Source organism: Chenopodium quinoa, unplaced genomic scaffold, assembly GCF_001683475.1.
Source record: "Chenopodium quinoa cultivar QQ74 unplaced genomic scaffold, ASM168347v1, whole genome shotgun sequence".
Classification (NCBI taxonomy): domain Eukaryota; kingdom Viridiplantae; phylum Streptophyta; class Magnoliopsida; order Caryophyllales; family Amaranthaceae; genus Chenopodium; species Chenopodium quinoa.
In genome coordinates, this window is record NW_018743920.1 from 1,759,582 (window position 1) to 1,787,067 (window position 27,486).

General features: G+C 34.8%; 4 protein-coding genes and 1 pseudogene across 5 annotated transcripts; 2 read left to right on the forward strand and 3 right to left on the reverse strand.

The window, feature by feature from the left end:
• Positions 1 to 84: 84 nt before the first annotated feature.
• Positions 85 to 3,994, reverse strand: LOC110687849 (BRCA1-associated protein-like). Of its 2 annotated transcripts, XM_021864490.1 has the most exons (11): positions 3,526 to 3,821; positions 3,308 to 3,416; positions 3,122 to 3,236; positions 2,930 to 3,027; positions 2,228 to 2,334; positions 1,888 to 2,137; positions 1,548 to 1,601; positions 1,205 to 1,348; positions 1,006 to 1,070; positions 589 to 643; positions 85 to 436 (listed from the first exon to the last, which is right to left on the reverse strand). In XM_021864490.1, exons 1-11 carry the CDS (start codon positions 3,819 to 3,821, stop codon positions 278 to 280), a joined length of 1,452 nt encoding a protein of 483 aa, XP_021720182.1. In that variant the 3' UTR covers positions 85 to 277. The 2 variants fall into 2 exon arrangements, with proteins under 2 accessions (XP_021720182.1, XP_021720183.1); XM_021864491.1 differs by lacking the exon at positions 589 to 643 and having other exon boundaries at positions 287 to 436; positions 3,526 to 3,994.
• Positions 3,984 to 10,831, reverse strand: LOC110687850 (rhodanese-like domain-containing protein 11, chloroplastic). The gene is made up of 10 exons (XM_021864492.1): positions 10,403 to 10,831; positions 10,187 to 10,281; positions 7,571 to 7,679; positions 6,991 to 7,087; positions 6,720 to 6,759; positions 6,554 to 6,628; positions 5,408 to 5,495; positions 5,248 to 5,315; positions 5,042 to 5,114; positions 3,984 to 4,959 (listed from the first exon to the last, which is right to left on the reverse strand). Exons 1-10 carry the CDS (start codon positions 10,553 to 10,555, stop codon positions 4,879 to 4,881), a joined length of 879 nt encoding a protein of 292 aa, XP_021720184.1. The 5' UTR covers positions 10,556 to 10,831; the 3' UTR covers positions 3,984 to 4,878.
• Positions 10,832 to 12,552: 1,721 nt separating this feature from the next.
• LOC110687851 lies at positions 12,553 to 16,368 on the forward strand (annotated as a pseudogene).
• A 2,840-nt stretch (positions 16,369 to 19,208) lies between these two features.
• LOC110687852 (aldehyde oxidase GLOX-like) lies at positions 19,209 to 21,451 on the forward strand. The gene has a single exon (XM_021864494.1). It carries the CDS (start codon positions 19,284 to 19,286, stop codon positions 21,249 to 21,251), a length of 1,968 nt encoding a protein of 655 aa, XP_021720186.1. The 5' UTR covers positions 19,209 to 19,283; the 3' UTR covers positions 21,252 to 21,451.
• On the reverse strand, positions 21,430 to 26,669 carry LOC110687853 (proline transporter 2-like). Its single transcript, XM_021864495.1, has 8 exons — positions 26,467 to 26,669; positions 25,630 to 25,854; positions 25,446 to 25,540; positions 23,614 to 23,800; positions 22,738 to 22,862; positions 22,371 to 22,586; positions 22,051 to 22,281; positions 21,430 to 21,919 (listed from the first exon to the last, which is right to left on the reverse strand). The coding sequence occupies exons 1-8, from the start codon at positions 26,591 to 26,593 to the stop codon at positions 21,770 to 21,772; spliced, it is 1,356 nt and encodes a 451-aa protein (XP_021720187.1). The 5' UTR covers positions 26,594 to 26,669; the 3' UTR covers positions 21,430 to 21,769.
• Between the last annotated feature and the right edge of the window lie 817 nt (positions 26,670 to 27,486).

Consider the following 27,486-nt stretch of genomic DNA (forward strand, 5'->3'; position numbering starts at 1 on the left):
GACATAACTCACAGAAGCACAATTATTTCAAGAGGCATGTAGTCTCTTGCACTCCACCTTATCTCCAAATGTGCAATACAAACATACACAAGCTTATACTGGAGTAAGCCGATATCTCTAAAGCCCCAACACTTAAAAACTTCTCAAGCAATATTCTGAAGACATACAAAGTGATCATTGATTGAACTTCAAAATTCTACATTGTTTCATATTCACAATGACAAGTCACTTTAGAAAATCTTATCTCTATACAAAAAGCAAGTCCTAACATGAAAGTTTAATTACGATGTCGGCCTGACTTTGTACGCCTCTTTATATTGGCAGGAGTGGATTGCATTTCAGGCACAGGCAGCAATGTTCCTCCTTTTAAGCCATCTGAATCTGTTATGCTGCCAATTTTCCTTTGTGCTTCCACATAGATTTTAAGATCTCGAATCTGTTATGCCAAAGTAATTAACATTATGTTACATGCCTTTTATCCATGGATGAAGTAATAAAATGTGGAGGCTTAAATTGGAAGTTTACGCATTCAAGATGAAAGAGAAGGGGGGTGGGGGGTAGAGAGTCTAAAGAACTATAAAAATTCACCTGCTCCTCAAGATCAATGATCTGCTCATCCCTCGATCTTAGGGACTTCATCTCCCTAACCAACAATAGAAATGAAGATTTGAAATTAAGCTAAAACACGCAGAACTTTCTCACAACCAATATTAAAAAGAAGGGGAATCAACCACTCCTTTCTTCCCTATATAATTGGTCAAATCATATTGGTCATTTTCAAAGAATCGAATTTTAATATCATATCTAATACAAATACATTTTAGTTATTCACATCTCCTTCTTACAAGTGTAATCTTTTCTCTAAAATAAGGAGGAGGTCCATCATTTTTGGACGGCCTAAAATAGAAATGGGTTAAATTATTTCAACATAGAACAAAACAAAAGTTGTAACACCAAAAGATAAAGTTCCAAGTAAAGAGCATGAAAGGCAAGAAAACACCTAACCTTTCCTCAAGTTCCTTCATCTTTTTCTTGTACTCTTCCTGCCCCCTCATTAAAATATGATTCTTCTGAAAAAAGAAGAAAGAGGTAGGGATGTTAAGCAAAGAATATATACTTTGTAAAGAATCAAATAGATAAACCAAAGACTATGTGCAAAAGTCTTTTTATAAGAACAAGTAGATTTCTCAAGATGTTTACTCACATCCATTACTGCCTTTTTTTCTTCTTCGTATTTTTCCAGTCTGCACTGCAGGTCTTGCATCTTTGTTGTTACAGCCTTCTCAACAGCCACGGCAATACTATTATCCTTTTTACTTCTGGCCTCAACAAGAAGAGATTCATAATACTGGACAAAGAAGAGAGAGAAAAATGAAGCTATTCGATCATCTTCACCACTCATTAGATAAGAATATACTGAACAAAAGTTCTTAAATCATTCCACTTAGACCTCAATCAAGCCCTTCATCAAACAACTAACACCATTTCAACAGTTTAAACAAAAACTAAAATCATTATCAAAGCAAAAGTATAGAAAACATAAGGACCTGTCTATGGTTCTCCAGCTGAGTTGCAAGAAGATGGTTGTACTCATCTGTAATCTGTGCCCAAAAATTAATAACATAAGCAATTAGTTCATCTTTGAAGATAATTTGCTTTAGCATTGAAAATAAATTACAAAACAAAACACTGAAGTTCATAATTATTTAAATATATCTGGGTGCGGCTATTTATAATTTACTTTCCAGTTCAAATTAAAACGTAAGGAACACATGATTCTGGTTCAATGGTTGAGTGCTTTATAATTCTGTTTCAAAAGAGTGGCTTAACTTCACACATGATACATCACCAAAGGTATTACTATAAGTAAATCATTAAAGGACATACTGCTTCAACTTTGCTGCCGTAGAGAACACCAGTCATTTCAGAATCCTCATCGTGGCCGCAATTACCACAATCTCCATCATACGACATGCAATGTGAGTCAACTGCCACTGATTTTTCACCAGCTTTGGAATGATTTAATCGATGAACATAACTGTCACCTTCGTAATCCCAAACCCTCTGTGTCTCTAAATTGAGTGAATAGCAATGCTGTGTATCTTTCCAATGCCTGAAAGTGTGTCCTTCTTTATACCTAAAAGCAACAACTGAAAGGCTTAAGACAACTAATGCCAGAAATGCAAACACTGAGATACTTACTCGGGCAGAATGATGACCATTTTACCTTCCACATCCAACAAAGCCACATATGATGCAAACCCAGAGGTTCTCTGATGTATCACAAACAGAACAGTTAGGTCTATCATCTGGTTGCTGGCATAATCGACAAACCTGATGACATGCATAGCAAAGAAATGAGATGTATTTATACTGCATTATTGATCATGCTTGTGTAGTCAAGACCACAAAACTTCATAAGCTTCCAACTTGTAGGCCAGCACATAGTAACGGTTATTTTCATTCTTCGGGATCTAAAAAACTGTAAGTGGAGGATCAATTTTCTCATATAAGCCACTCCTTAAGCAGGTGGCAAGGTTCCAGATATAGCCATATGGGGGGTATAGGCATGAAGGTATACATATTCATAAATTGAATAAAGTTTGTGGGAATTAAACCTTTTCATTCCAACCACCTGAACCCTTCTTACTCCTACTCAAACCCACCAACACATGTAAATGGGATAACCACCTTTATTTCCACTTATACTGAGTTTTTTAGCATCACAAGTCAAACCCATTTTTCTTCCAATTATGCAGAAGAAAGTCCTAGTAAACATAAGTGATAAGTCACTATCATATACTGAGCGTCTTACATGATCACCATATTCAAACTAGCATCAAGTATTTAGTGTCGAAATTTTTTATCAAATATTCAACATTTCCCGAAAATTGCAAGCTACATCAAGGACTGATTTGTAAATACTGACCTGGCAAGACAGATAAGTCCATTTCGAAATGCAAGAACAATCGAACGAATGATCACAAAGTGTACTCTGAATTCCACTAGTATCTTGGTCCAGTCTCTCTACAAGCGAAAACAACTCGTTAAGAAACTAAATCAACACACATTATCAATCAACAATTACAGATATTACTCCACAACTCAATGCAGAATCAACCTAGACAAATGGGGCAAGTAGGCAGCTCAACATAATCAGAAGGCGATGTGCTGGCGATTTCTCCCAATTCAGTAAACTCCATTGAAAGAACAAATAAAATGTGGCATATCTCAACCTAATCACAAAACACAACTGCATCAGTAAATACCAATTCACAACTATCTCAATCAATCAACAAATGCTAACCTCAGGAGGCGAAAATCGCTTTCCATTGAAACTACGATAAAACGCATCAGCTGTAACCTGATTCCAAGTTCGAATCAACACACTGTACCTATCCTCCATACCATCATTTCTATCACCCAAACAAAAACCAAAAAAAATCAAAATCAACCAAATACAAAATCACTCAAAACCCACAAAAATTAAACTCAAAATGAACAAAACCCAGAAAAAAGATTTACCTAATGATGATAAATTCGGATATATCGGCAACATGGGACCCGAAAAATCGAAGCAAATCATCAGAGGAGAAATAATTGGGAACAGCTACAATAAAGAGGAGAGTAGATCTGGAAGTTGATGCAGATGAATCGGAAGTTGAAGGATGGCGGATTAGGGCTCGGAAGAGATGAATTATACCTCTGCGCTCGACGAATTTAGGGTTAGGGTTAAGATTATGGCTAGGGTTTGAGTTTGAAGGAAGAGAGAGAAAAAGGGGGTGTTCTGTGTCTACTGAATGAATTCGAATTGCGAACATTATAGGGTGTTTCGCCGGAATTTGATCGGAAAATATGGTGAGAAAGTGAGGTGATTTGCTGGGTTAGTTGAGTCTTTGCTCTCGCGGGAAAATGGCGGTTATGAGCTGAATTCTAACACCTTCCAAAATTTAAACAAAATTTCAATTTTACAAATTCCATTATTTTTTTATTTTTATTTTTATTTTTTTTTAAACAAAATTTAAACAAACCTCTTGAATGTTAAGAGTAAGGAATCCCACGACCTCAAAGTAATTTTACATAAAATGTACTCGTACTCCATATTGGTATAATTAACAGTGTTGATGTTGGTGTAGGATAGGCATAAATTTTGACTTTGGATTATTTTTCAAGGCTAAATTACTTGGTGCAAGATTCCAACTCGGTATGCAAAAAGTCTAGTTAAAAACATCAAACCTCAAGAACCTCCCCAATTTCCCCAAAAAAAAAAAAAAAAAAAAAAAAAAAATCCCCAATTTCATGAATAATGTTTTACACTGGAGTATTTAGTTATATTTTGGTTTTTAAACTCTTTGACCCCCGAATTTGGAGTGTCCCTCAAATAGGGAGTGAGTTTGGTTTGAGCATATGCCCTAATAATTCGATACTAAAAAAGAAATAGTAATACTTCGTACTTGTAATAAATAAGCTGCTTAAATTTTCATCCTAAAATAGTAGGAAGTGTGCCAAAACTGCCAACACTTTTTATACATTCTAAATTTGCTGATTCTGCATTGTTCTGTATTTCACTATTTCAGACATTTCAATGCCCGCTACCCAATATTTCTTAGGACTGTGAATAACAGAATCCAAAAGTAAAAAGAAGGTATTAAACTATGAAATATAATATATATAAGATTTCATACAACATTCACGAGGATCTTCATCGAAATTTCATAGATTATTGCCCTCACGCTACAAAAATTTAGTGAACAAATGAAACTCGTTTACACTAAGAGAAGATGGATTTGGCAAGTTCATACATATATACAAACCAAAACAAGTTCCTACATGCAAGGAGTGAATGACTTCAACTTTGCAATGGCAGAAAAACATTAACTACGATCGTATTTCTTGTAGATAACGACCCACTTGCTGAGCAGCAATGTACAATGCATCTGCAGCAAGAAACAGTCCGACCTACAAAATAATTCAGTCCATAAGCTATACATCCAAAAGAGACATATACATATTGATCAGCAGTTGCTGCCTGCTATCATACCATACGTGCAGAGAAAACTAATCGATACTGCCATCCTTCTTTAGCTGCAGCAGCTCTTTGCTGATCCGTCCAACTGAAAGGAACACCCGTTTAAATTGAGTGCAAGAAGATGTTGGAGTAAGAAACAATATTTTTCAGAACCCTGTGGTGGGTTAGCCAGATTCACATAACCAGGTGACAATAATTCTATTGCGCAAACTACTAACCCGAGAAACTCAGAAAGGCCTCCAATTCCAGCAAATTTAAAAGGCTGTGAACCTTCCCTCTGAAGATCCTGCACAGTGTACCATTGAGCCTTAAGTTCCCTCCAATAAAAGAACACACAAGAAAACTAATCATTTGGAAAATATATATTAAATAAAATACCTCTTCTTCTGCTGCTTCTAGGCCTCCTTGAATCCAGAAGACATTTTGGTAGCCAGCATTACAAAGAAGCTCACAAGCAGCTAAAGATCTGCCAGCCAAATGTGCTCAGGGTGTTAGCATATACTTCGTACAAAATGAAATATACACATTTGGACATCATTCTAACATCAGGATAAAACCCCACCAAAGTGTTCAAAGGATTGTATTTCATTAGCTAATGTGCATTTCAGGATGATAGGACATCTTATCGTATGCATGTTGAGGAGGAACAACAAGATTTAATCATTCCACAAATTGACCTTACTTACAATTTTGTTACATGTATTTTGCAAATAATCTAGTTGCTCTTCCACATCTATTACCTATCACATATCATATCATTCTTTTTCCAATTCCCATGGATCACATAGATAAATGTGCAAAAAATATCATTGACATTGACCACAGAATTCATGCAGTTCAGTTGCTTCATAGGCTCAGAGCAGACCTACTTTTCCTAAAATATTGAACCCTTCAAGTGCCTTAAAACATACTCCCTCCGTTTTTAAATACTTGCTCCACTTTCCATTTCCGGCCGTTTTTAAATACTTGCTCCATTTCCTTATTTGGAAAGCTTTTACAATATTTAATTCATTTCTCTCAACTAGTGGACCCAACATAAATCATATTTTATTAATTTCATATTCTCTCTCCTCCAATTCTCTCAACTACTTTTGTTTTTTACAATTTTTATTTTCTTCCACCTATCCCACTACCTCCATATTTTATTACTTTTTTCCAATTTCTCCTAAAACTTCGCGCATGGAGAAATGGAGCAAGTATTTAAAAACGGAGGGAGTACTACACAGTTCTTTTCGAATTCGTCAAGAGGAATCGCAAAAAGTTGTAGATGATGCAGACAACTCACAGTAATGGTGAATTTGATGATGAAACAGTAATGATGATGATATCATACTACTAATAGAAGGAAGGCGGTCCATTTTCAAAAAACTTAGCAAGCGAACTTTATCTCATCCAGAGGATTGCACATATACTATTAGTATCATAGTACTAGAAAACAGTCGTAGCCAAAAGGAAACTTCGCACAATGAATTTGTAGGCTTGTTTAGTCTTAGATTTATAAGAAGGTGATGCTAAGAAGATCACCTTAGTCCCTTCTGGCATGCAACAATAAGATCTGTATCTTTTGGGAATTTTTCCTCAACTTTGGATAAGAACTGGCTGCAGGAAAAATATGATAAGAGAGACTTTCTCTTCATATAGGAAAGAGTAACTAGGTTTGAAGTTGAATTGATGGTGGTTAGCAACATACCTATTATAGGAAAGTGTAGGCACACCACTCCACCATCCTCCTACATAAATTCAAAAAGATTCTGAGATATAAAGGAGCTTATCAAGATCCTTAATACGAGTTATTTCTGTCATCCAATTTAATAGTGCACAGAAAGGTATTGCTAACCTTATTCTGAGTAACAATTGGATGGGTTATACAATTGTTTATTTGATGTATTGATGTACCAAAACTGTCTTTATAACAAAACTTTATAGCAAGAAAGGAAAGTATGACAGGCATCAAGAAGTACCCATCATGAAATTTGTTGCCTTTTTTGAGAGTGTCCCAACATCAAATTTGTCATCAACGTCAAATACGGGTATCCAGGCTGAGCCCTTAACCCATGCCTGCAACACCAAAATACATGTTCTATTATTATGGATTGAAGGCCAGAAGATGATATAGGATCATAACTAACATAAGAAAATTGCTGCCTTTGTCAGAAGATGAGTTTAAGGCTATATAAAAGCATTAACAAGGAATGGAATTGACAGAGAAACAGACACAACAAAAAGTGATCAAGGAGTGTCAAGCTCAAAGTTTTGATAACCTCTAAAAACAATTATACAGAGCAAAAAAGAGCAGAAAATGTATGTAGCCACATCCCATATGTTTTGTTCTTTAAAACCATAGCTTAATGCACAAGGTCTACACAAACAAGAACAGATAATTCAATTACCACTGATGCTTAATAACCAAAATTCAGATATTCAAAAGCAGAGTTAATGAAGCCATATTCTATGATGGCGTAACTTCAATAATAGCAAAAAAGTAGGAAAAGCATACGTGTATTCTCAAGCAAAGCAGATGGGTGTAGATCAAGTATTCACCTTGTTGCGCTCTGATGCTGGGCGAACATCAAGTAGAGTTTTGCTGGTGAGTTGGATTGCATACCCAGCCTCCCTGGGTGTCAAAGGTTTGACTTTTCCCTCCCTCACCTATGCAAAAGAGTTTGAAAGCCTGAGGCACAAAATATGAAATTCTCACCACAACAAGAATTTTTTTTCCACAACCATGACAAGAAATTTTGTGCTTACAGAGACAATTACCACAAGTTAAAACAAAAGGTGGCCTCCATATCAACAACTAGAGCTGTCAAAAGTTAACCCGACCCGAAAATTTTATCCGAACCCGATCATGACCTAACCTCTTTGAAACCGAGAAATTGGTGCCATGAACCCGATATGACCCGACCTAAAATCAGCCCGAACATGACCCGACCTGAGATGACCCGACCCGAACATAACCCGTCAATTATTGACCTGAACTGAACTCGACCTGAATATGAGATAGACCCAAACCCGTTTTGACTCGTTGAAACCCGAAATCAACCCGACTTGTTACTAACCCAGCCTGGATTCAACCCGATCTGTTACTAATCCAACTCGAATTCAACCCGATCTGTTTCTAACCCGACCCAAACCTAATGTAACCCGACCCGAATAGTAATGCAATTAACTCAAATTGACCCAAACCGAGCTAACTCGACCCAAACACTCAGATTGACAAATCTAAACTAAACCTATTTTATCCGAATTTATATGAACTTATTGTATTTTATCTAAACTTATTTGAACATGTCATCTCAAATATAAACTTATCTGAAATTGTTATCCCTAAAATGAGTGGAAACAATGTGAATAGATCATAATAGGGTTTGAACTTATCTTCTAAAAATCTAAACTAAACCTGTCTAAATGGAATTAATATGAACTTATTATATATATTTTATCTAAACTTATTTGAACTTATTAACTCGAATATAAACTAATCTGAAATTGTTTCCTGAAATGAGTGGAACCAATGAAAAATAGCAGAAGGCCTGAACTTATCTTCCAAAATTCTTAAATAAACCTATCTTAACGGAATTAATATGAACTTATTATATCTTATCTTAAATTTATATGAACTCATTAGAGCACTCCCCCACCAGTGAGGGAAAAACCCCTCACGAGTGAAAATAGAGGTATAAAATAACTCCTCAAGCTCCCCATTAGTGAGAGGAAAAAAAAAGCACGCATGAGAGCTTCTCATTTCTCTCACATGGTGAGGGGAAACACAAAGGAATAGTAATGAGGTGGGCCCACAAATTTCTGATTTTTCTGAGCTTCCCATTTCTCTCACAAGTGATGTGTATTATGGTGGGGTATAGAAAATAGTGGAGGAAAGAGTGATGAGGAGTTTTTTTTTTTAAGCATTGGTGTAGTAAAAAAACCTCTCATGATAGGAATTGGATGGGAAGAGTGAGAAAGTGGGTAGAGAGAGATTGAGAGGTTTTTTTTCTCCTCACTGCGGGCAATGGTCTTAGTTCGAATTTGAACTTATATGAAATTATTTATTCTAAAATAAGTGAAAAAAATATAGTTTAAATTTATTAGCTCGAATATGAACTTATGTGAAATTATTTCTCTTATAATAAATGAAGAAATTGATAATGATTCAATGTGAACGTCAATACATAACTGTCAACAAACCGACCCGAAAAATGTACCCAAAGTCGATGTGACCCGACCTGAAATCAACCCGAGACCCAGATTACCCAATATTTGAGACCCGAACCCAAACATGACCCGACATGAAAATGACCCGACTTGATTATAACTTGCAAATTATTGACTAGAATCGAACCCGACTCGAATCCGAGAATGACCCTAACTCGTTTTAACCCGTTAAAACCCGAATTAAACCCGACCTTTTATTCACCCGAACCGAATGTAACCCGACCTGTTATTGACCCGAACTAAACCCGATCCAAACCCGATAAGATGTATGACCCGATGTGACCTGACTCAAGCATGACCCAACCCAAACCCGGCCCGCATAGGTTACGACATTAACCCGAATTTACCCGACCCATACTAACCCGACCCGTTTACCCGAATTGCCAGCTCTATCAACAGCACTATGAGGTAGTCTCAATTCAACCATACACAATCTACCAGATTACCACAAAGCTACAACTAAAAATCCCAAAAATACAGTTGAAATTGCAATTTGTAGCCTTAAAGCTTAGTCACTAGTAGAGATTAGAAATACACTTCACCGCCTTTAAACTATGATATCAAAATCCTATAAAAATGAGTAGCCATTTCCTTTGTTCATTTTCCTTATTTGAAGTTTACAACAATATAATGGCAACAATTACCCAGTTCAGCCGCAACTAGATGTAACAAATGTCCAAATTAATCCTATTATCTACAACATAATTGGATATTGTCCTACCATTTCCGAATCCACAATTTCAACCATATAGCATAGATTTCTACAAGAAATTAGTAATATTCTAATCTTTTCATTACAAAGACCCTAAATTACTCATGGCTATCCTATTTAGAACAAGTTCTACCCTAAATTACATACAATTAAGTAAAGAAACTCAAATTTTAAACAGAAAATGAAATAAAGTAGCATTAATTTACAAGAATGAGTAAAAGAGAATTATACCAAAGCTTCCCCATCTTTTTCTTGCAGCCGCCATATCCTTCATTTGCCTCAATTCATACTCTTCTCCCACTACTTGCATTCTGGTTACTTTCCAATTCTATCAAAAAATGAGAAAAATCAAACACCCATTTCAGAAATTTTATACAAATCGAAATAAAAAGGAAAACCCATGAATATGAATAGAATTTGACTGGAATTTTTACAAGTTTTTAACATACCATAGTTTTGCGAACTGGGATGAGTTGCCCAGAACTAGGGCCACTGAACTTGAACGTTTGTACAGTTCTAGAAAACTTTGTGCTGCATCTTTTGTCAAAATTTGAGGGTGAGATTTTGGGAGAGCAAAGAGGAAGAACTCCAAGGGCTTCCATTGTTAATTGAATTATCTTGTAGAGGAATTTGCAATTACCAGAATTTGGAGCGAATTTTTGAGGGGATCATCTAGATGGTTGGGGCGGGTCAAAAGAGGCAGGCTTTTCGAGCTAGTGTTGATTATTGAAGGCTATAAAGCCCAAGCCGTATCGGGCAGGATTGGCGAGAAAGTTTTTATCCATAATGACTTGCGTTCTATACTTCTATTAGTTGGGGTGATCGAGTGAACCATATGAGATACCATGTCAAAATTCTTGAAATCGAAACTAGAACTTGTTACTGGACCTTTTGGTAACTAATTCTTGGAAATGAAGATCAGAATCAAAATCATCGGATATAGGTTTCTATTCAAGTCACCTGTCATATTATGAAGTTGAAAATTAGTTCAAATAAAATAATATAACTTGGGCGTAGAAATGTAGAATGTTTTATAATTTTTGGTAAAATTGTTATTCTATTTTCTTTTCTTTCAAAAAAGGGCTTAGATGGTTATGATTTAGTATTAGATAACTGTTTTAAAGTAGGAGCTGAGTTGCTCACGAATTTTAAAAAGAACTCTCATACCTTGTTTGATCAACAATCGAAGGAAAAACAAATAGTGGCACATTTAAAGCACGGGTCCACCCATATCTCTTAAGGGGGTGATACTAACAGGCAAATCACAAAATTAAATTTGGGCAAAGATTAGTGATAGAGTGCATGGAATAGATTGGGGAAAAAGGTAATACAATATTTAGGCCCTATTCACTTCATCCTTTTTTTTGCTGAACTAAAATTATATTTATTGAACTGAAATTATTTTTGCTGAATTTAAATTATTTTTATTGAACTGAAATTATTTATATTAAACTGAAATTATTTTTGCTGAATTATAATTATTTTTATTGATTCTTTATTATAATTTCTCTTTAAAGTTATTATTGATTTTTACTGAACTGAATTTTTTTTTACTGAATATTATATTTTAAGGTGAAGTAAATAAGGCCTTAATTCCTATAAATTATTCTATACATTTTTTTTACAACAATAATTTTTGTACAATTTTGATTAAGTTTGTCTAAACATTAAATAGTTTGTAATTGAATTATTCAAGGAGCCTACAAGATTTAGTTTGTCTAATTTAAACATTAAATATGAGTTCGGTGATTCAACTTGATGATCAAATTAAAGTAGTTTCTTAAAACACTAATTAGGTTGATAAAAAAAAATTAATATACTCAATACATCAATATACAATAAAATATTAGAATTAACTTGATCAATAACAATAAGTTTCAATAAGTTTTTATAAGTTCAATCAGGTGTACTCCATAATAAGTTTCAATAAGTTTTTATAAGTTCAATCAGGTGTACTTCGTAATAAGTTTCAACAAATTTAATCAGATTTAATAAATTCAATCTAGTTTAATAAGTTCTAATCAGGTCCAATAAGTTTGGATAATTCCAAATAAGTTTAGGTTTAATCAGGTAAAGTAAACACACCTTTAGTTAGCTTTCAAATATAACATTAAGCTAGTCTTCAATTGTAATTGGTTAGTTAGATGCACCAAAAAAATAATTAATAAAAAACAGAAAAAATATACTCAACTAAATCACTTGTTTGTTCCACTTGCAATATCCCAAGTAATGCATTTATTTTGGTATTCCACTATTCCATACGGAGTATAATACAAATAAATTTTCTTAAAATTCCTCACAATTTCAATTTATACATCTTTTTTTGAAATGAATAGATAAACTATCACCTTCAAACAATAAATTGGTAGCATACTTGCATGGTTCAATGGTTGCATGTTCAATACTTCCAAAGTTCGTTCACGATTTTCGAAACGATAAGGAATTTATTTATCTATGACATGTAGGACAGTAGGATGCATGATTGCATGGATATATAGTATTTTAATATGGCAAAAGTTAACGACCGTTTTTGGGACGTTAGATAAGAGAAATATTAGTAGAATAGAAATAATACTAATTAAACCAAACGACGCGTGATTTTATCATGCATTCATAACTTAATATTATTTTAAGCCATATATACATTAGTATCTAACGTCCCTGAGGAGTACGTAAATAAAAATACAGAGTAATGGATACAAATACATAAAGAGCTCAAACCAAAATAAAGCAGGCAGCGGAAATTTCCAATAACTTCAAGCTTCAACGTTTTTTTGCGGCTTTTCTTCCCTGCTCACAAGTTATCTTTGACTTTACACGCCATTATTTTCATATGTGCCAACTTCAAGTTGTCAACCGGCTTGTCAAGTTGTGTTCGAAAATACATTTCATTAGGTGAAAAGCGATGACACTATTCTACCATATACCAGGCCACCACCCTATTAACCTCACAATTTGTAGAAGATGATTACTAGATAGATTATTATTTTTTCAAATTTTAATTTTTTTGTTTTTTTTATTTAAAAAGTCCCTACATACAGTAAAATACAGAATATCTATAATTGCATCATGATATATGTGCGTAAATTTCTCATCATATTTGTTAAATTAAAAACAATTTTGAAGTAAATGATAGATTATAAATTGGTGAGTTACCTCCATGGCAAATTTATAACTGTACTCATCACATATTCAATTTTAAGTTTATTTTGCTAGCTACATCATACCATCCTAACGCGTACAAAATAAAATTGTACACAGACGAATACGTATTCAATTTTGTTAATTCCTCCCGTTAGATACAATTTTATATACATACATCCCTAGTCAGAAATTTGCACATGCATATATATATAGACCTACCTTAGCTTTAAAGGGTTATATAAATCCATCTACTATATTATATTGCTAACATTGATAGAAAACATGGATTTAGGCTACTGTTTTGGTATGCACTCATATTTACCATACCCATAATATTGTTAATATCGTTGTATAAACCCCAAAAAAGAATGCACCAACAAAAAAAGAACCCTCCAAGCCCAAGAAAGTTACCAATTTTAGGGAACCTTCACCAATTATTTGGTGATTTACCTCATTCTTCTCTTCACAAGCTTGCCAAAGAACATGGCCCTCTCATGCTCCTACAATTAGGCTCAATCCCAACTCTAGTAATTTCCTCCGCGAATGTAGCTAGAGAAATCTTCAAGCCACACGATCTAATTTTCTCCGGTAGGCCAGAGTTATACTCCGCGAAAAGACTAAGTTACGAATTTAATGACATCTCATTTGCTCCGTATGGTGAGTATTGGAGAGAAGTTCGGAAGATAGCCATCCTAGAGCTACTTAGTGCTAAACGGGTGAACTCGTTTAGCACCGTAAGAAATGAGGAGGTTAACATCGTGATTAATACAATTACTCGATCCTCATCGAGTAATACAACAATTAATCTTAGCGAGTTGATGCTATCTCTTGCGAATAATGTCATATGTCGCGTAGCATATGGTAAGAAATTCGACGGTGAGGCTAAAAATTATGAGATATTGAAGGAAACACAAAGATTATTAGGAGAGCTTAATGTAGCGGATTTTTATCCTTGGTTTGGTTGGTTTCTAAATAAAGTAAATGGGGTTGATACTAGACTAGAGAAGAATTTTAAGGAGTTGGATGAGTTTTATGATGAAGTTATCCAAGAACATATTGGAAGTATAACGACGCGTAGAGAAGGTGAACATCATGAAGATTTTGTAGATGTACTTCTTCAACTTTAAAAAGATCCAAATCAAACAGTCAAACTCAGTGATATTCAAATCAAGGGTATTATTACGGTACGTTACTTATTAGCTAGTACTCCGTAATCTATTTATGCATATTGATTTTGGTTTAATTTTATACTTTTATTAGCTTTTTTTTTTTTTTTTTTAAATATTTAGTAAAGACTTTAATTAAACCTCTAATTTAAAAAGAGTTTAGCTTTTTACTTTAATTATCTAATGGTAATATATATTTAGTCCACTTACAAGCTCATAGAAGATTTCATATTAAAGCTAATTAATGACAACAAAACTAACTCCTCCAACTTGTAAAATGATATTTTCTCTCCTTTTTTCTAATGTGGAACCATTCATATGTAGTTCCTTTTTTTTTTTTAATAAATTCATATGTAGTTAGTCGTCCGTTAATTATCATGAGTACTTTTGTGAAAAAAAAAAAAAAAAAAAACACTCCGTATCATGAGTATAAATTGATACACTTGAAGATTCAACAATAGTTTACTTAATAAAATAACATAAAAAGTAGTTTGGCTAATCTATTGCAAGTTTGGTCTCGCCGCCTAACATGAAAGTTGACCGATAAAGTAGTGCAAGTGCAACTTTGCCTCTAAACCGAGAATAGAAATAAATAAATAAACACTAGAGCAACTAGCATTGAGAAATTGCGTTTAGTAAACATCATCTCATTAACATTTTGTACGTAATTTTGCCCAAAATTGTCAAATTATACAGTTGATTTAATCAAAACATGTTTACATACAATTTATATTATCAGGTTATCCAACAACTCTGCTCATATATAATATGTTAAGTTTTTTATGTGAACATGTGCACGAAACTCCTTAGCAATTGACTTATATACTACCTCCAATTTCTATTATTTGCAACAAATGAATTTTTTTTCCTACACATAATAACTCCTTGTTACAAGTAATAAGAAACTAATGTAGCTAGTAATATAAATTAGTTGTTTATAATTTTCGAAATTGAAATGCAGGACATGTTCATAGCAGGGTCAGATACATCTGCGGCAACACTTGTATGGATAATGACCGAGCTAATGAAGAATCCATCGACCATGAAAAAAGCCCAAGATGAGGTAAAAGAAGTTGCCAAGGGCAAAAAAAGAGTTGAAGAAAATGATCTACCTAAACTAAAATATTTAAAAATGGTCATAAAAGAGACATTAAGGTTACACCCACCAGTACCACTACTAGTCCCTAGGCTAACAACAGCACCATGCACTATTATAGGAGGGTATGAAATACCAGCAAAAACAAGAGTATTTATCAATGCAAAGGCAATTGCAATGGACCCTAACGTGTGGCACACACCTAATCCAAATGTGTTCAAGCCTGAGAGGTTTTTGAATAGCTCGATTGAATATAAAGGCCAAGATTTCGAGTTGATCCCGTTTGGTGTTGGTCGGAGGGGCTGCCCTGGGCTTGGTTTCGCGGTTTTGTTGATTGAGCTTGCACTTGCTAATCTATTGTATTGTTTGGATTGGAGTTTGCCTAAGGAGATGACAAGGGATGATATTGATATTGTTGAAGCTGTTGGGCTTACTACGCATAAGAAGAATCCTCTTTGTTTGTTAGCTGCCCCTAGGTCCTTGTAACCACACAATTTGTTGCTCGATCTTTCAAATTAATATATAGTTTATTTTTAAGCTTTTTTATTCTTTTTTTGTTATTTGGATGAAGTGATGATACAAGAGGGGAGTGAATTGTATTAGGAACTATGTGGTATTTCTTTTGATTATATATTTATTTTTTATTAGTTTTTATTGTGACGTGTCTCAATGTATAACTTTAATTATTACTTTTTTATTTCATAAATAATAAAAAAAATATATAAGCATTTGATTGTAACAAAATTTTGAGACAAATCTTACTAAAGCTCATATGTAAGTAGGTTTAATTATAAAAAATTCTAAAATATGGGAATAATGTCAAAAAAAAATTGTATTATTAAAAAAAAAGTGTACATTTATATACAATCATAAGGGTTATATATACCATTTTCCAAATAAAATATCTTATTTCGTCACTATCTTAAATCTATTTATCTTTAATCATCATATCTTGTTTGTTATATAATCATCTATAGTCAGCTAAAACCTGGCCTTCGCATTTAACCAATCAGACATCATTATCTTCTTTCTAAGTCAACATTTTAGAAACGGGTGATAAAAACAAATTTGAGACAAAGTCAAAAAAAATTAAATCATAGTTACAATTTATGAACTTTAGTGGATTTGAATTGAAATATTACAATGACAAGGGTGCAAAATGAGAAATGTTGCAATTGAAAAACAAACTTTATAAGTATATAATATACGGAGTATATTTTCTTAGATGATTAGAGAGCCACAAGGGCGGTGATGAGAATCGATCAAAAATCCCATTGAACTGAGATGAAAGCTCTAACCAATTGACTAAATTGAGCTATCCCTCTAATATTGTAGCTATGGAAAAATATATTTGTACCTTCGATTTCAGATGTTCTTTCCTATATATATAATGTGAATGCATTATGAGAGAGTTAGTGTAATAAAGTGAGTGAGTGTGAGAAAATGGTGAAAAATAAGAGCGATTGGGTGTACTAAGCTATGTGGATTAAAGGTCATAAATTAAACGAATTTTTCACCAAATACCATTGAGTTAAAGCTTAATTCACCATATACCACCAAAAACTTTCTAATACACCATGTACCACTAAGTTTAATATAAATGTCACCAAATGCCCTTTTTCTTAACCCTGTTAGTCATGAAGAGTTAAATGTCACACGTGGCAGCCTCGAATTGGCTCTTACTTAAACTATTTACTTTAATAATTAATCAATTAATTAATTAAAAAACTTTAACAAAAATAATTAAAAAAAAAATTAAAACCACCACCAGCTGTCAGCCATCTCCCCTCCCCACAACCGCCACCTAGCAGCCCAGCCCCTCGCCGCCTGCTCTCAGCCTTGAACCACCACCGGGTCGGCGCTGACTTTCACCGTACCCAGCCTTGCGCCGGTGCACGAATCTCTCCCTTGATCCACCATACCCAACACCTGACCACCTCCCTGCCATCCCCAATCACAGCCCCACGCAACCAATTCCCTTTCTCCCTCGCATCTCCAGCCGCACCGCTGCTGCCACCATACAAACTGCAACCATTACCAATTCCAGCCCTTTGCCGCCGAACACCGCCCAAATTACCACCCACGCAACTCTACTTCGCACCACCTCCCAGCTCAGCCACACAAACCGCACATCCTCCAATTCGCCACCACACGACACCAGCTACAAACCACCGCAACACCTTACCTTCATTTCACGGCACCAACTACACCACCACGCTAAGCACCTGACCAGCCCGCAGTTGAACCCAAAATCCCAAAACCCAAAATCGAAACCCTAGATTTTGATTTTGGGGTTTTAGGGTTTTGGGGTGGTGGTTCAGAGGGGGGAAAGGGGTGGAGTTGGAAGATTGAGGGGTGACTTAGGTTCGCCGGCTCGGGGAAGGTGGGTCTGGGAGCCAACAAGTGGGTTTGGGCGTCGGAGAGGGGGGTTTTCGAGTTTTAGGGTGGGACTTGAGAGGATAGTGGTTTAAGGGAAAGGGATGTGCGGCGGTGTAGACATGGTGGCGGCGGTGGCGGCGGTGTAGACATGGTGGTGCCGGTAGGGGCAGGGATGTTGGCTGGGTGGGGAGCGGTGGCTAGGTTGGTGGTGGTTTATTTATTTATTTTTAAGTTTTTTTTATTCTTTATTTAAGTAATTAATTAAATAATATTAATAAGAATCAATAAGTGACAGCCACGTGGCATAATTAACCTTAATGACTAACGGAGTTAACGGCGTTAGTCATTAAGGGCATTTGGTGACATTTATGTTAAACTCAGTGGTACATGGTGTATTAGAAAGTTTTTGGTGGTATATGGTGAATTAAGCTTTAACTCAGTGGTATTTGGTGAAAAATCCGTAAATTAAATTTACCAAAGCATTATTATCATACGTTGTTCAAGCCATAGTCAATCAAATAGGTCACTGAAGTTGAAATTGTACGTTTGAAATTATATCTTTAAACGACGTATGTGTTTATTTTACGAATTGTGTGTATTATAACGATTGGATGATTCGTATCATTGTCGTTGTTTAACCCCACTACCCATTTGCTATCAAGAAATAGATAAAATTTTCATTGTTCTTGTGTTTATACTTCGTATATGTTTACCGGGCAACTTTTGAAGTAAAATACACATATAGTTGACAAATATCACAAATACAATATTAATGAGTGGTTAAAATATCCTTTCTCTCGTAACACATTATTTTGACATTATTATATCTGAGGAAATGATTTGAAAAGGTATGTAAACAGTTTAATTAAACTATAAAATTTAAAATTTGACATGCACTAACTTTTACAGTAATTGGCGGTAGAATTAATTAATTTGTATTTGTTCGTTTACCTAAGTGAATAACGTATCTTCCTTAAATTGCTTGTCAAAATAGTGTGATGGGAGTAAATTTAAACAGAAGAAGAATACAACATATGAGCATTGCTACAGTGCTACTATGTACTCGTATATATATACTACAAATCAAAGATAGCAAAACCCAAAATTTACGTTGTGCCATTTTTTATGTTGTTCACTTGTATATTCATGTAGTCACAAACTCACAATATAAATGCTACCAACTTTGTTTCACTTGTATGTGCAATAAAGATGTCATTCCTTGGTTATTTAATCACCAAATTTGTCACCCTTAATCGCTGGCACTCATAATTAATACTTAGTAAAGTTTATGCATGCGATCGATCTTTTAGGATTATACACATGAGCATGTGTTTTGCGTTGCAACATTTCAGCAATACTTCTTCCTCATTTAAAGAAAACAAGCCTTATCAATTGGCCCCTCTTTATTGCATGACCTCCTAATAACTATGCATAGTTTTCTAAGTATATAAACACTACCAACGACTTCACTATACTTAACTTTCTACTCACACTTCAGACACCTACGTTACTCAAGTTTGTTTGTCACTATCTCTATCATTTCTCATGGCACAAAAATTTATAACATTCTTAGCCATAATTTTAACTACATTGTTTTCCCTTTCAATTCACCCATGTATTAGCTTGAAAATCACTAATCCAATAGGAAAACAAGGAGAATGGCAACTTCTTAGGGACAATGTTGGGGTGGTAGCCATGCACATGGCCTTAACCCATATGAACACCATCTTGATATTCGATCAAACCGGGACCGGACCCTCGGCGTACCTCCTTAACCACCGATCACACGGTGGAGAATGCCATCAGAACCATGCCAATGACTTAAGGGACTCTTCATGCTTTGCTCACTCAGTAGAGTATCACATAGATACCAACTCTTTAAGGCCATTGAAAATCGAGTCCGACCCGTTTTGCTCCTCGGGCTCGTTCCTAAGCAACGGGACACTCCTTCAAACGGGTGGGTACGCAAACGGGTACAAGAAGATCCGACACTTTGAGCCTTGTGATGATGGTAGATGTGATTGGAGGCTTTCGAAGGCGAAGCTAGCGAAGAATCGATGGTATGCTTCTAATCAATTACTTCCTGGTGAAAAGGAAAGAGTTATAGTAGTAGGAGGTAAAAATGCTTTCTCCTATGAATTTGTTCCAAGAAAATCTTCTGGAATACCTTCTTATACTCTACCATTTTTACATAATACTTATAATAGATCTGAAGGAGGTAATAATCTCTACCCTTTCCTTCATCTTTCGTCGGACGGTCATCTTTTTATCTTTGCAAATCGAGACTCAATCTTGTTCAACTACCGGCTTGACCGTGTGATCAAGACCTACCCGCGGATGCCTGGTGGAGGATCCAGGAGCTACCCTAGCTCCGGATCCTCGGTCATCCTACCACTAGACCACCGCGATGGGTTTCAAAAGGTCGAGGTTATGATCTGTGGGGGTGCAGCCGAGGGAGCCTACACTGCAGCACGCGGAGGGCAGTACTTGGAAGGGTTAAAGAGTTGCGGAAGAATGGAGATAACAGGGCATACAAATAAGTGGATTATGGAGGATATGCCTCATCCTCGGCTTTTAATGGACATGGTGATCCTCCCTACAGGACATGTCTTATTGATTAATGGCGCGCAAGCTGGGGCTGGAGGGTGGAACAATGCAGACCGCCCTGCACACAACCCGTTCCTCTATAGGCCTAAGAAGCCATTAGGCAAGAGGTTTTTGGTTCTCCAAGAAACAAATGTAGCGCGAATGTATCATTCGTCGGCCATACTTTTGCCTGATGGGAGGGTACTAATTGGAGGAAGTAACCCTAATGAGAGGTATGTCTACCACAATGTACGGTACCCTACGGAGCTTAAGTTACAAGCATTTGCTCCACAATATACCGACCATAGGTTTCACTCCGTAAGGCCTAGTAACATTTCTATAGCGAGTAAGAATCGATTTCATCGTAGTAATAATAATTTCATGGATAGTAAGAGTGATAAAATAAATCAACATTTAAGGCCTAGTAACACTTCTAAAAAACATAGCAATATTGGGGCACACCACGTAAGTAGGCGGCCTAGTAACCCTTCCAAAAAAAATAGCAATATTGGAGGACACATCATAAATACGCGTCCTAGGAGCATGTCTAGAGAGAAAGGCCACGGGTTCCACCCTAAAAAGTCTCATACGAGTTCTATAAATAATAATATTGATAATGGTGATGAGACTATTAACATTAGGTACGGGGAGGAGTTTCATGTAACATTTTGGCTAGGGAGAAAATTGAATGATAAGGTGGAATTTAACGCGTATGCTCCTCCTTTTACAACACATTCAGTTTCAATGAACCAAAGGCTTTTAAAGTTAAGAAGCTCGAAAGTTTTGGAAGGTGATGGTGGGTGGGTTGATGCCGTGGTTGAAGCACCCCCTTCAGCGAATGTTGCACCATCCGGGTATTATATGCTCTTTCTTGTCAATGGTGGGATTCCTAGCACAGCTCAATGGATTAGGTTTGTACATGCTTGATAGTATTAATTATAATCAAGCTTTAAAAATAAGATGTTATATATGAACATTTATAATTAGTACGTTGTAGTATTGTATTGCTATTTGTTTAAATAAAAAGTTCTAACACAAAGCAAGAACTGCTTATATCTTTTTGTACTTTATAAAAGGAACGTAACTTATGCATTGCAATATTGCATGAGAAGATCATACTACATAAATGATTTTGTAACTCATATAAGGAAAATCAAACCCTAGCTATAAAATTCCAATGATAAGAATATTACAACATAACAAAGAGTTCGATAGTCTCAAATTAAATCACACGGCTTACTTGGATTTTTCAAGTCTTCTTCCAATTGAAAAACGAAATGTACACACGTATCCTGTGCACGCGACACAAGCACCCTGTGTAATACTCCACAACTCCCAGAAAGGGAATAATTTGCTAATAGCCATAGCCAGAGAGGGTGCAGAACCAACTACTAGAGCAAAGCGGACTAATGTATATTTTGGTGTACTTGTTTAATTCAATATTATCATTGATCGGCAAAAAAATGGTAGCTTCTAACATTATGAATTATTAATATGAATGAAGCTATTGTAGTTGCCATTGCAACTAAAGAAAATATGAAAATGATAGTCCAATGCCATGCCTTTTGTCCAATCCTAGCCGATTTTCCCTTAACCTGTACAATTGATTTAGAATCAACATTTCTCTAATTGAAATAAAAAATAATGTATTAACATTATGAACATAATTTATGTTACTTCTCCGTACTTGTATTAAAATTAAAAGGGACTTGTAATCAAATTTTACCTTAATGAAGATCATACTTGGAAAAATAAACGTTAATGTAACAAGTGTGAATGATCCCAAGAGGCTTATGAAATATCCCATAAAAGGTAATGCTGCTGCCACCACAGTAGTTCCGGCGAAGAGAAGTGCTCGTAGAAGGAACCGCCTTTTCAAATTCTCTCTCGAGTATACACCCTCCTCTGCTTTCAAGAATCTGGTATCTAAGGCCTCGTGAACTGGTTGGAAAAACATCTGAAAATGTACGTATCGCAATAATATGAAGTTAGTTATGAATCGATCTCGATTATTATCTTAAAATGGTACATTTAAATGGTACATACATGTTGTGAGATGACATTAGTGAGAAAGACTGCAGAGTTGATCAGGATTTTCGCCCATTTAGGCCCGCTTAGCGCCTTAGGGAGATAATCCGGTACATCCGAACCGTAAGCCCAATATCCAACTAGAGTAACACCATAGTATACCATGATACCAAAAGTAAATTGTGCATACAAGGCTTTTCTCATGTTTTTGACAACCGGCTTTCGTAGGGTAGACTGTACCATACATTAACAAACACAAATATGATCATTATTGTAGCTATTTTAAATAATGTTTTCGTCGTCTTGGACTTCATTTGATTTGTATGATTGGTAAATATTGTGATTGTCATTATAAAGATTGTAAGAACGAAGGAGAAAATTCGACCTGTAATTCGGGTAACAAGCCCGAATTGCTGCTTAATACGATGGCTGATATCGCAGCTAAGGCATTGAACACCTTGTCCATTGTGCTTCCCTTAACTTCGTAGTCTCTCTGTTTATTAGATTTTCCTATATGAATCTACACATTAATAACTTGTATTGAAATAAGCATTTAGGGAGTAAATTACAATTAGTCACACGTGTGCGCATGCACAAACATTCCTTGCTAACACAAGTAACAAGTAAGACTCAAACTGCACACCTTATGGTATATAGGGATGATTATCGAGCGAGTCGATCACGAGCTACTCGAAAACTTTTTACATGTGCTCAACTCGTGCTCGTTAAAGTTTCGAGCTAACAAAACCTGCTCAATTCATGCTCGTTAAAGTTTCGAGTCGAGTCGAGCAGCTCACGATCTGCTCGTTAAAGTTTTGGCCCTTCTATAATTATATGCCTTTATTTATTTTTTGTTCACTTTATATTGTTTTCTTTCTTTTATATATTTATTATTAAAGATTTACTCTTTCTTTTTTGATAATATAAATTAACACTTAAGTGTCTAATTTATTTAAACATGGTAACTTTGTTTGTAAATTCTATATTACTAAAATATATTATCGAGTTGCTCACGAGCTTATCGAGTCGAGTTAGAGCTTGCTCAACTCATGCTCATTAACATCTCGAGTCGAGCTAAATCGAGTCGAGTTTTGAACAAGCGTTGATCGAGTGGAGCTCAAGTTGCTCGCGAGCTGCTCAACTCAATTAGCACCCTAATGGTATGTTTATGTTATGTACATAAAGTTTTAACGGTTTTTACGTGTTAATGCAGATTAATTTAATTCTTTTTCTTAGAACACTGATAAATTTGACAGCATACCATCATTGATTGTTGTGACGAGAATGACTACGATGTAAGTGAAGGTGAGGATTGTTGCGGCTCCTAACCAAATTCTCAGGGCAGAGAGGTTTGGTACGGTAAAAGAAAAGAGGAAGTAAGTTACTGCGGTGATTATGATGAAATACTGGAGCCTCATGGTTGTGTCACTGAACACCAAATTTATCTCCTGTTAAAAAAATTAAATAAATAAAATTGTTAGAGAATTGAATTTAAAAATAAGTGCATCATGATTACTGAACATAAGGTATTACACCCTATTCACTTTACCTTATTTTTGCTGAACTGAAATTTTTAGGTGAACTTTAATTATTTTTCCTGAACTTTTTTTTTTTTTTTTTGGCTGGACTCAAATTATATTTTTACTGATTCTCTATTATAGTTCTTCTTTAAAGTTATTAATTTTTACTGAAATGAAGTTATTTTTACAGAACTGAACTTATTTAACTAAACTCAAATTTCTTAATTTGAACAGAAATTAGTTTTACTGAACTAAACTTATACGGAATACTTCGTATTTATTAAATATTACTCCGTATTGTTTTAACGTTAAGTGAACAGCCTTAGTGGTAACTTGCATTAACAAGATACATTGTTTTGTTTGGGTAATTAAAAGTGAATATTAGAAAGATAAATAGTGGAGGTTTGATTAATTCAGGCCCGGCCTTGAGGCTAGGTAGGAGTGCAATGGCCTAGGGCAGATGACTGGAAGGGGGCCCAAAAAAAAATTGTGATCTAGCTTTTTGGATTATTGATCTCCAACAATCTTTCATTTTCCAGGGTACAACAACTCATACAAAGCATTAATCAAGATGCCAATGACATATACTAACACAAAGAACCAATTAATGACCCAATACAAGCTTTAAGAATTAGATACTCAATATTATTTTCCACCAAATTAGACTTTTTTGGTATTCAACAATAACTAAGAGTATCTACTACTTGTAGCCTTTAAAAGTTATAATCACATTGAAAAGGAGAGCACGCACTATGTTTGCTAATACAGTACCTCATATTTTTTTGTAATAGCAATGGAAATTTTTGTTTTAAACCATAGAATACATGCATGTTTTTCAAAAATGGTTCTATTTATATTACATTTTGTTCTTAAAAAGAATACATACGTACCATGCATTAATTTTATTTTTATTTTTTTAATATATATATAAAAATCTTAAGGTCCCAGATCTATTGTTTATCCTATTTGGTTCATTAAAAGTGACTATTTACTTTATTTAGAGACGAAAGGAAGGAGTATGCATGCAGATAACCATAAGTCGTCCAGAAGTGCATGATCACAACCAAAGAGGAGTGATTCTTCATAAATCCCACCATCGCTAATGATGGGTAGTTTATCCATACGTCTAGGATTAGTTAGTTGATTTTAATTAAGTTTTATAAGCATATGCAATGCATGTGTTTATTTAATTTATATATAGTGGGCCATCAATCACGCCATGTTCTCCCCTAACATGCTACTCTTAAATCTTAATTGTAAGGTGACCTAATATTTTATGTCTCACAAATAATACCTCTTTGTTGTAAATAATAAAAAACAGAGGTAGTAGTTTAATTATTTATGAATTTGAAGTAACACAAAGATATGCATTAAGCGACAAATCGTATGAAGATCTTATCTATGCATTAATCTGCTAACTTTTAGTTAGAGCCGCCAACTATATACTTCGTCAATCAATAATTAATAATTAATAATCATGAATAACGCTTCATATTTTAGAATATTCGGAAATAAATTGTTCGCTGCAGTATGTAGACTGCACGGAGGTTAAACGTAAGTAATAAAATCGTACCTTAAGTGATCTGCCTCCAAGCAGGATGTAACCCATATTTGTCAAAACAAAGGTTGAAAATTGGAGAAAACATGTTACATAGTACATATGTTTCCCTGCACAACTAAGAGCCTGTTCAATATCTACATACTTTTGAAACACTTTAAAAATACAGTTGAAACTTGTGTTTTTTGAGCAAACTTACCAAATAGATGCCCCATGATGTCTCTGTATCTGATGAATCTTTGGCCTTGTATGAAATGAAACCCTGCCAATAGCCAGTTCGCGTAGGCACTGGCTAACCCGATCAGAACTAACACGACGATACCCCATGTCCAACCCAGGGGTACCATCATTAGATTTGAAAAGGATAGTATCCATCCACAGTTGAACCCCGTTACGAGTAACAAACTAACCTGTTGCCATGAATCTGCATTTTTTACGCATACAAAATTGTTTAGAAAAAGAAAAAAAGAAAAAAAGACAGAATTTTTACCTAGTGATGTAACAACTTAGTGAACAATAATGGAACTAACTCTGATGTAAGTCTAAGCATTAATTAGGAGTAGATTTGTAAAATTAACGAAGGGGAGTATTTGCACGACGAATATAAGAAATGGGATGGCAAACAACGAACCTAAAAGTCTAAAATTCGATTTTAAAAGATGTTTTTTCACAAATTTTCCTTCGCTTATATTTGAACTTTACTAACATAGAGCTTAAATAAAAGTAAAGCAATGATAGATTTCCCTTAGACAAGTACCAAAATCTTACCTCCCAACTACCATAACCACCTGAGATATTGTATACGATGACAACCACAAGGTCCAAAATCATGTCTTGTGCCACCATAAACAACATATATTACCATAACCATCCTAGAAGCCACTATAATATTTAATACTCGTACTTGTATAATTTATGGAAACGCCACGTTCATCATCCTTAATTAATTATGTATATTATTATTAACCATGCATGTAACTCATATAGTCTATGATAAATTGATAATATAGAACTAATTAAGGTGAGTAAAACTAACCATTGCCAATAGCATGAGCTGAAATTGGAGCTTCTTTTAAGACTTGTTCATCTTTAATGAAGCTTGTTTCTATATTTAAACCTTGTGGATAATTAACTCTGCCTTCTGTTATAATTGTGGTCTCCATATATTTTGGTTGTTTTGCAAAGCAACTGCTACTATTCTACTAAGTTCTTGCTTCTTTATAAGAATATAATTTTTTTTATATATATATTTTTGAATAGATATAATTATTTATAACAACGTTATCTAATTGTTATTTAGTGGTTATAAGGACAGCATGTAGTGAATTAGTGGTCATCGCATTAGTTTTATATATCAAGAAATTTTAGAATATTTAATTGGTCCTAGCTAGTTGGTTATGTTGGAAATAATGCTAAGGAAACATGTTATTTGTTTTGGAAGAAAACTCTTTGTCCCACATTGGTGGGATAATATAAGGTTGGTTTTACTTGTTTTATACTTCCTCCATTTCTTTTTAGTTGACACGTTTCTTTAGTCACGTTTGTCAATATACCTATTCAATCATTAATATCTTTAATTATCGATAAATCAAAATTATGAAAAGTTGATATTTTGAAAGTATATAACATGACAAATCTAACAAGATCCACATTGGTGGAGGAGGAAAGTTTTTACTTGGTTTTTATATGAGGGTTTAAGTTAGTTATTTGAAGTGCGTTCCTTATTATTGTGAGCTAGAAGAGGGGCATTCGTGCTCCACCGTCGTCCGATTGGTTCGTGGTGTACCTACCTTTTTAGGCCGTGGCATAATTGACGGTCCAGGTTTATGAGACCGTTCAGTTACGAAGCTTGCAACATACGTTTTTACTCGTTCAAAAGTTTCCTTGATTTTCGCCCTCTATCTTTACTACTTCCCGATTTTTCTCCAGCAGTTCCGAGTTTTGAAAGCTTTTAAAAACCGAGTTTGCAATCAGTTTTTGACACACTGAAAAATTTCTCTTCTTCCTCTTCCTCTGAAAATCAGTTTTCCTCTAAATTAGTTATGAGCAATTGTGA

Coding starts and splice junctions, on each gene's coding strand:
- LOC110687853 (XM_021864495.1), bottom strand. CDS start 26,593: ATGGAGACCACAATTATAACAGAAGGCAGAGTTAATTATCCACAAGGT. Junction 23,801..25,445: donor TTGGAGGCAGATCACTTAAG/GTACGATTTTAT, acceptor TTTTTTTAACAG/GAGATAAATTTGGTGTTCAG. Junction 22,863..23,613: donor CGTCACAACAATCAATGATG/GTATGCTGTCAA, acceptor AGATTCATATAG/GAAAATCTAATAAACAGAGA.
- LOC110687852 (XM_021864494.1), top strand. CDS start 19,284: ATGGCACAAAAATTTATAACATTCTTAGCCATAATTTTAACTACATTG.
- LOC110687849 (XM_021864490.1), bottom strand. CDS start 3,821: ATGTTCGCAATTCGAATTCATTCAGTAGACACAGAACACCCCCTTTTT. Junction 1,349..1,547: donor AGCTGGAGAACCATAGACAG/GTCCTTATGTTT, acceptor TTCTTTGTCCAG/TATTATGAATCTCTTCTTGT. Junction 644..1,005: donor ATGAAGGAACTTGAGGAAAG/GTTAGGTGTTTT, acceptor ATTGTTGGTTAG/GGAGATGAAGTCCCTAAGAT.
- LOC110687850 (XM_021864492.1), bottom strand. CDS start 10,555: ATGGAAGCCCTTGGAGTTCTTCCTCTTTGCTCTCCCAAAATCTCACCC. Junction 10,282..10,402: donor TCCCAGTTCGCAAAACTATG/GTATGTTAAAAA, acceptor ATTTTTTGATAG/AATTGGAAAGTAACCAGAAT. Junction 6,760..6,990: donor GGCAACAAATTTCATGATGG/GTACTTCTTGAT, acceptor GAATTTATGTAG/GAGGATGGTGGAGTGGTGTG.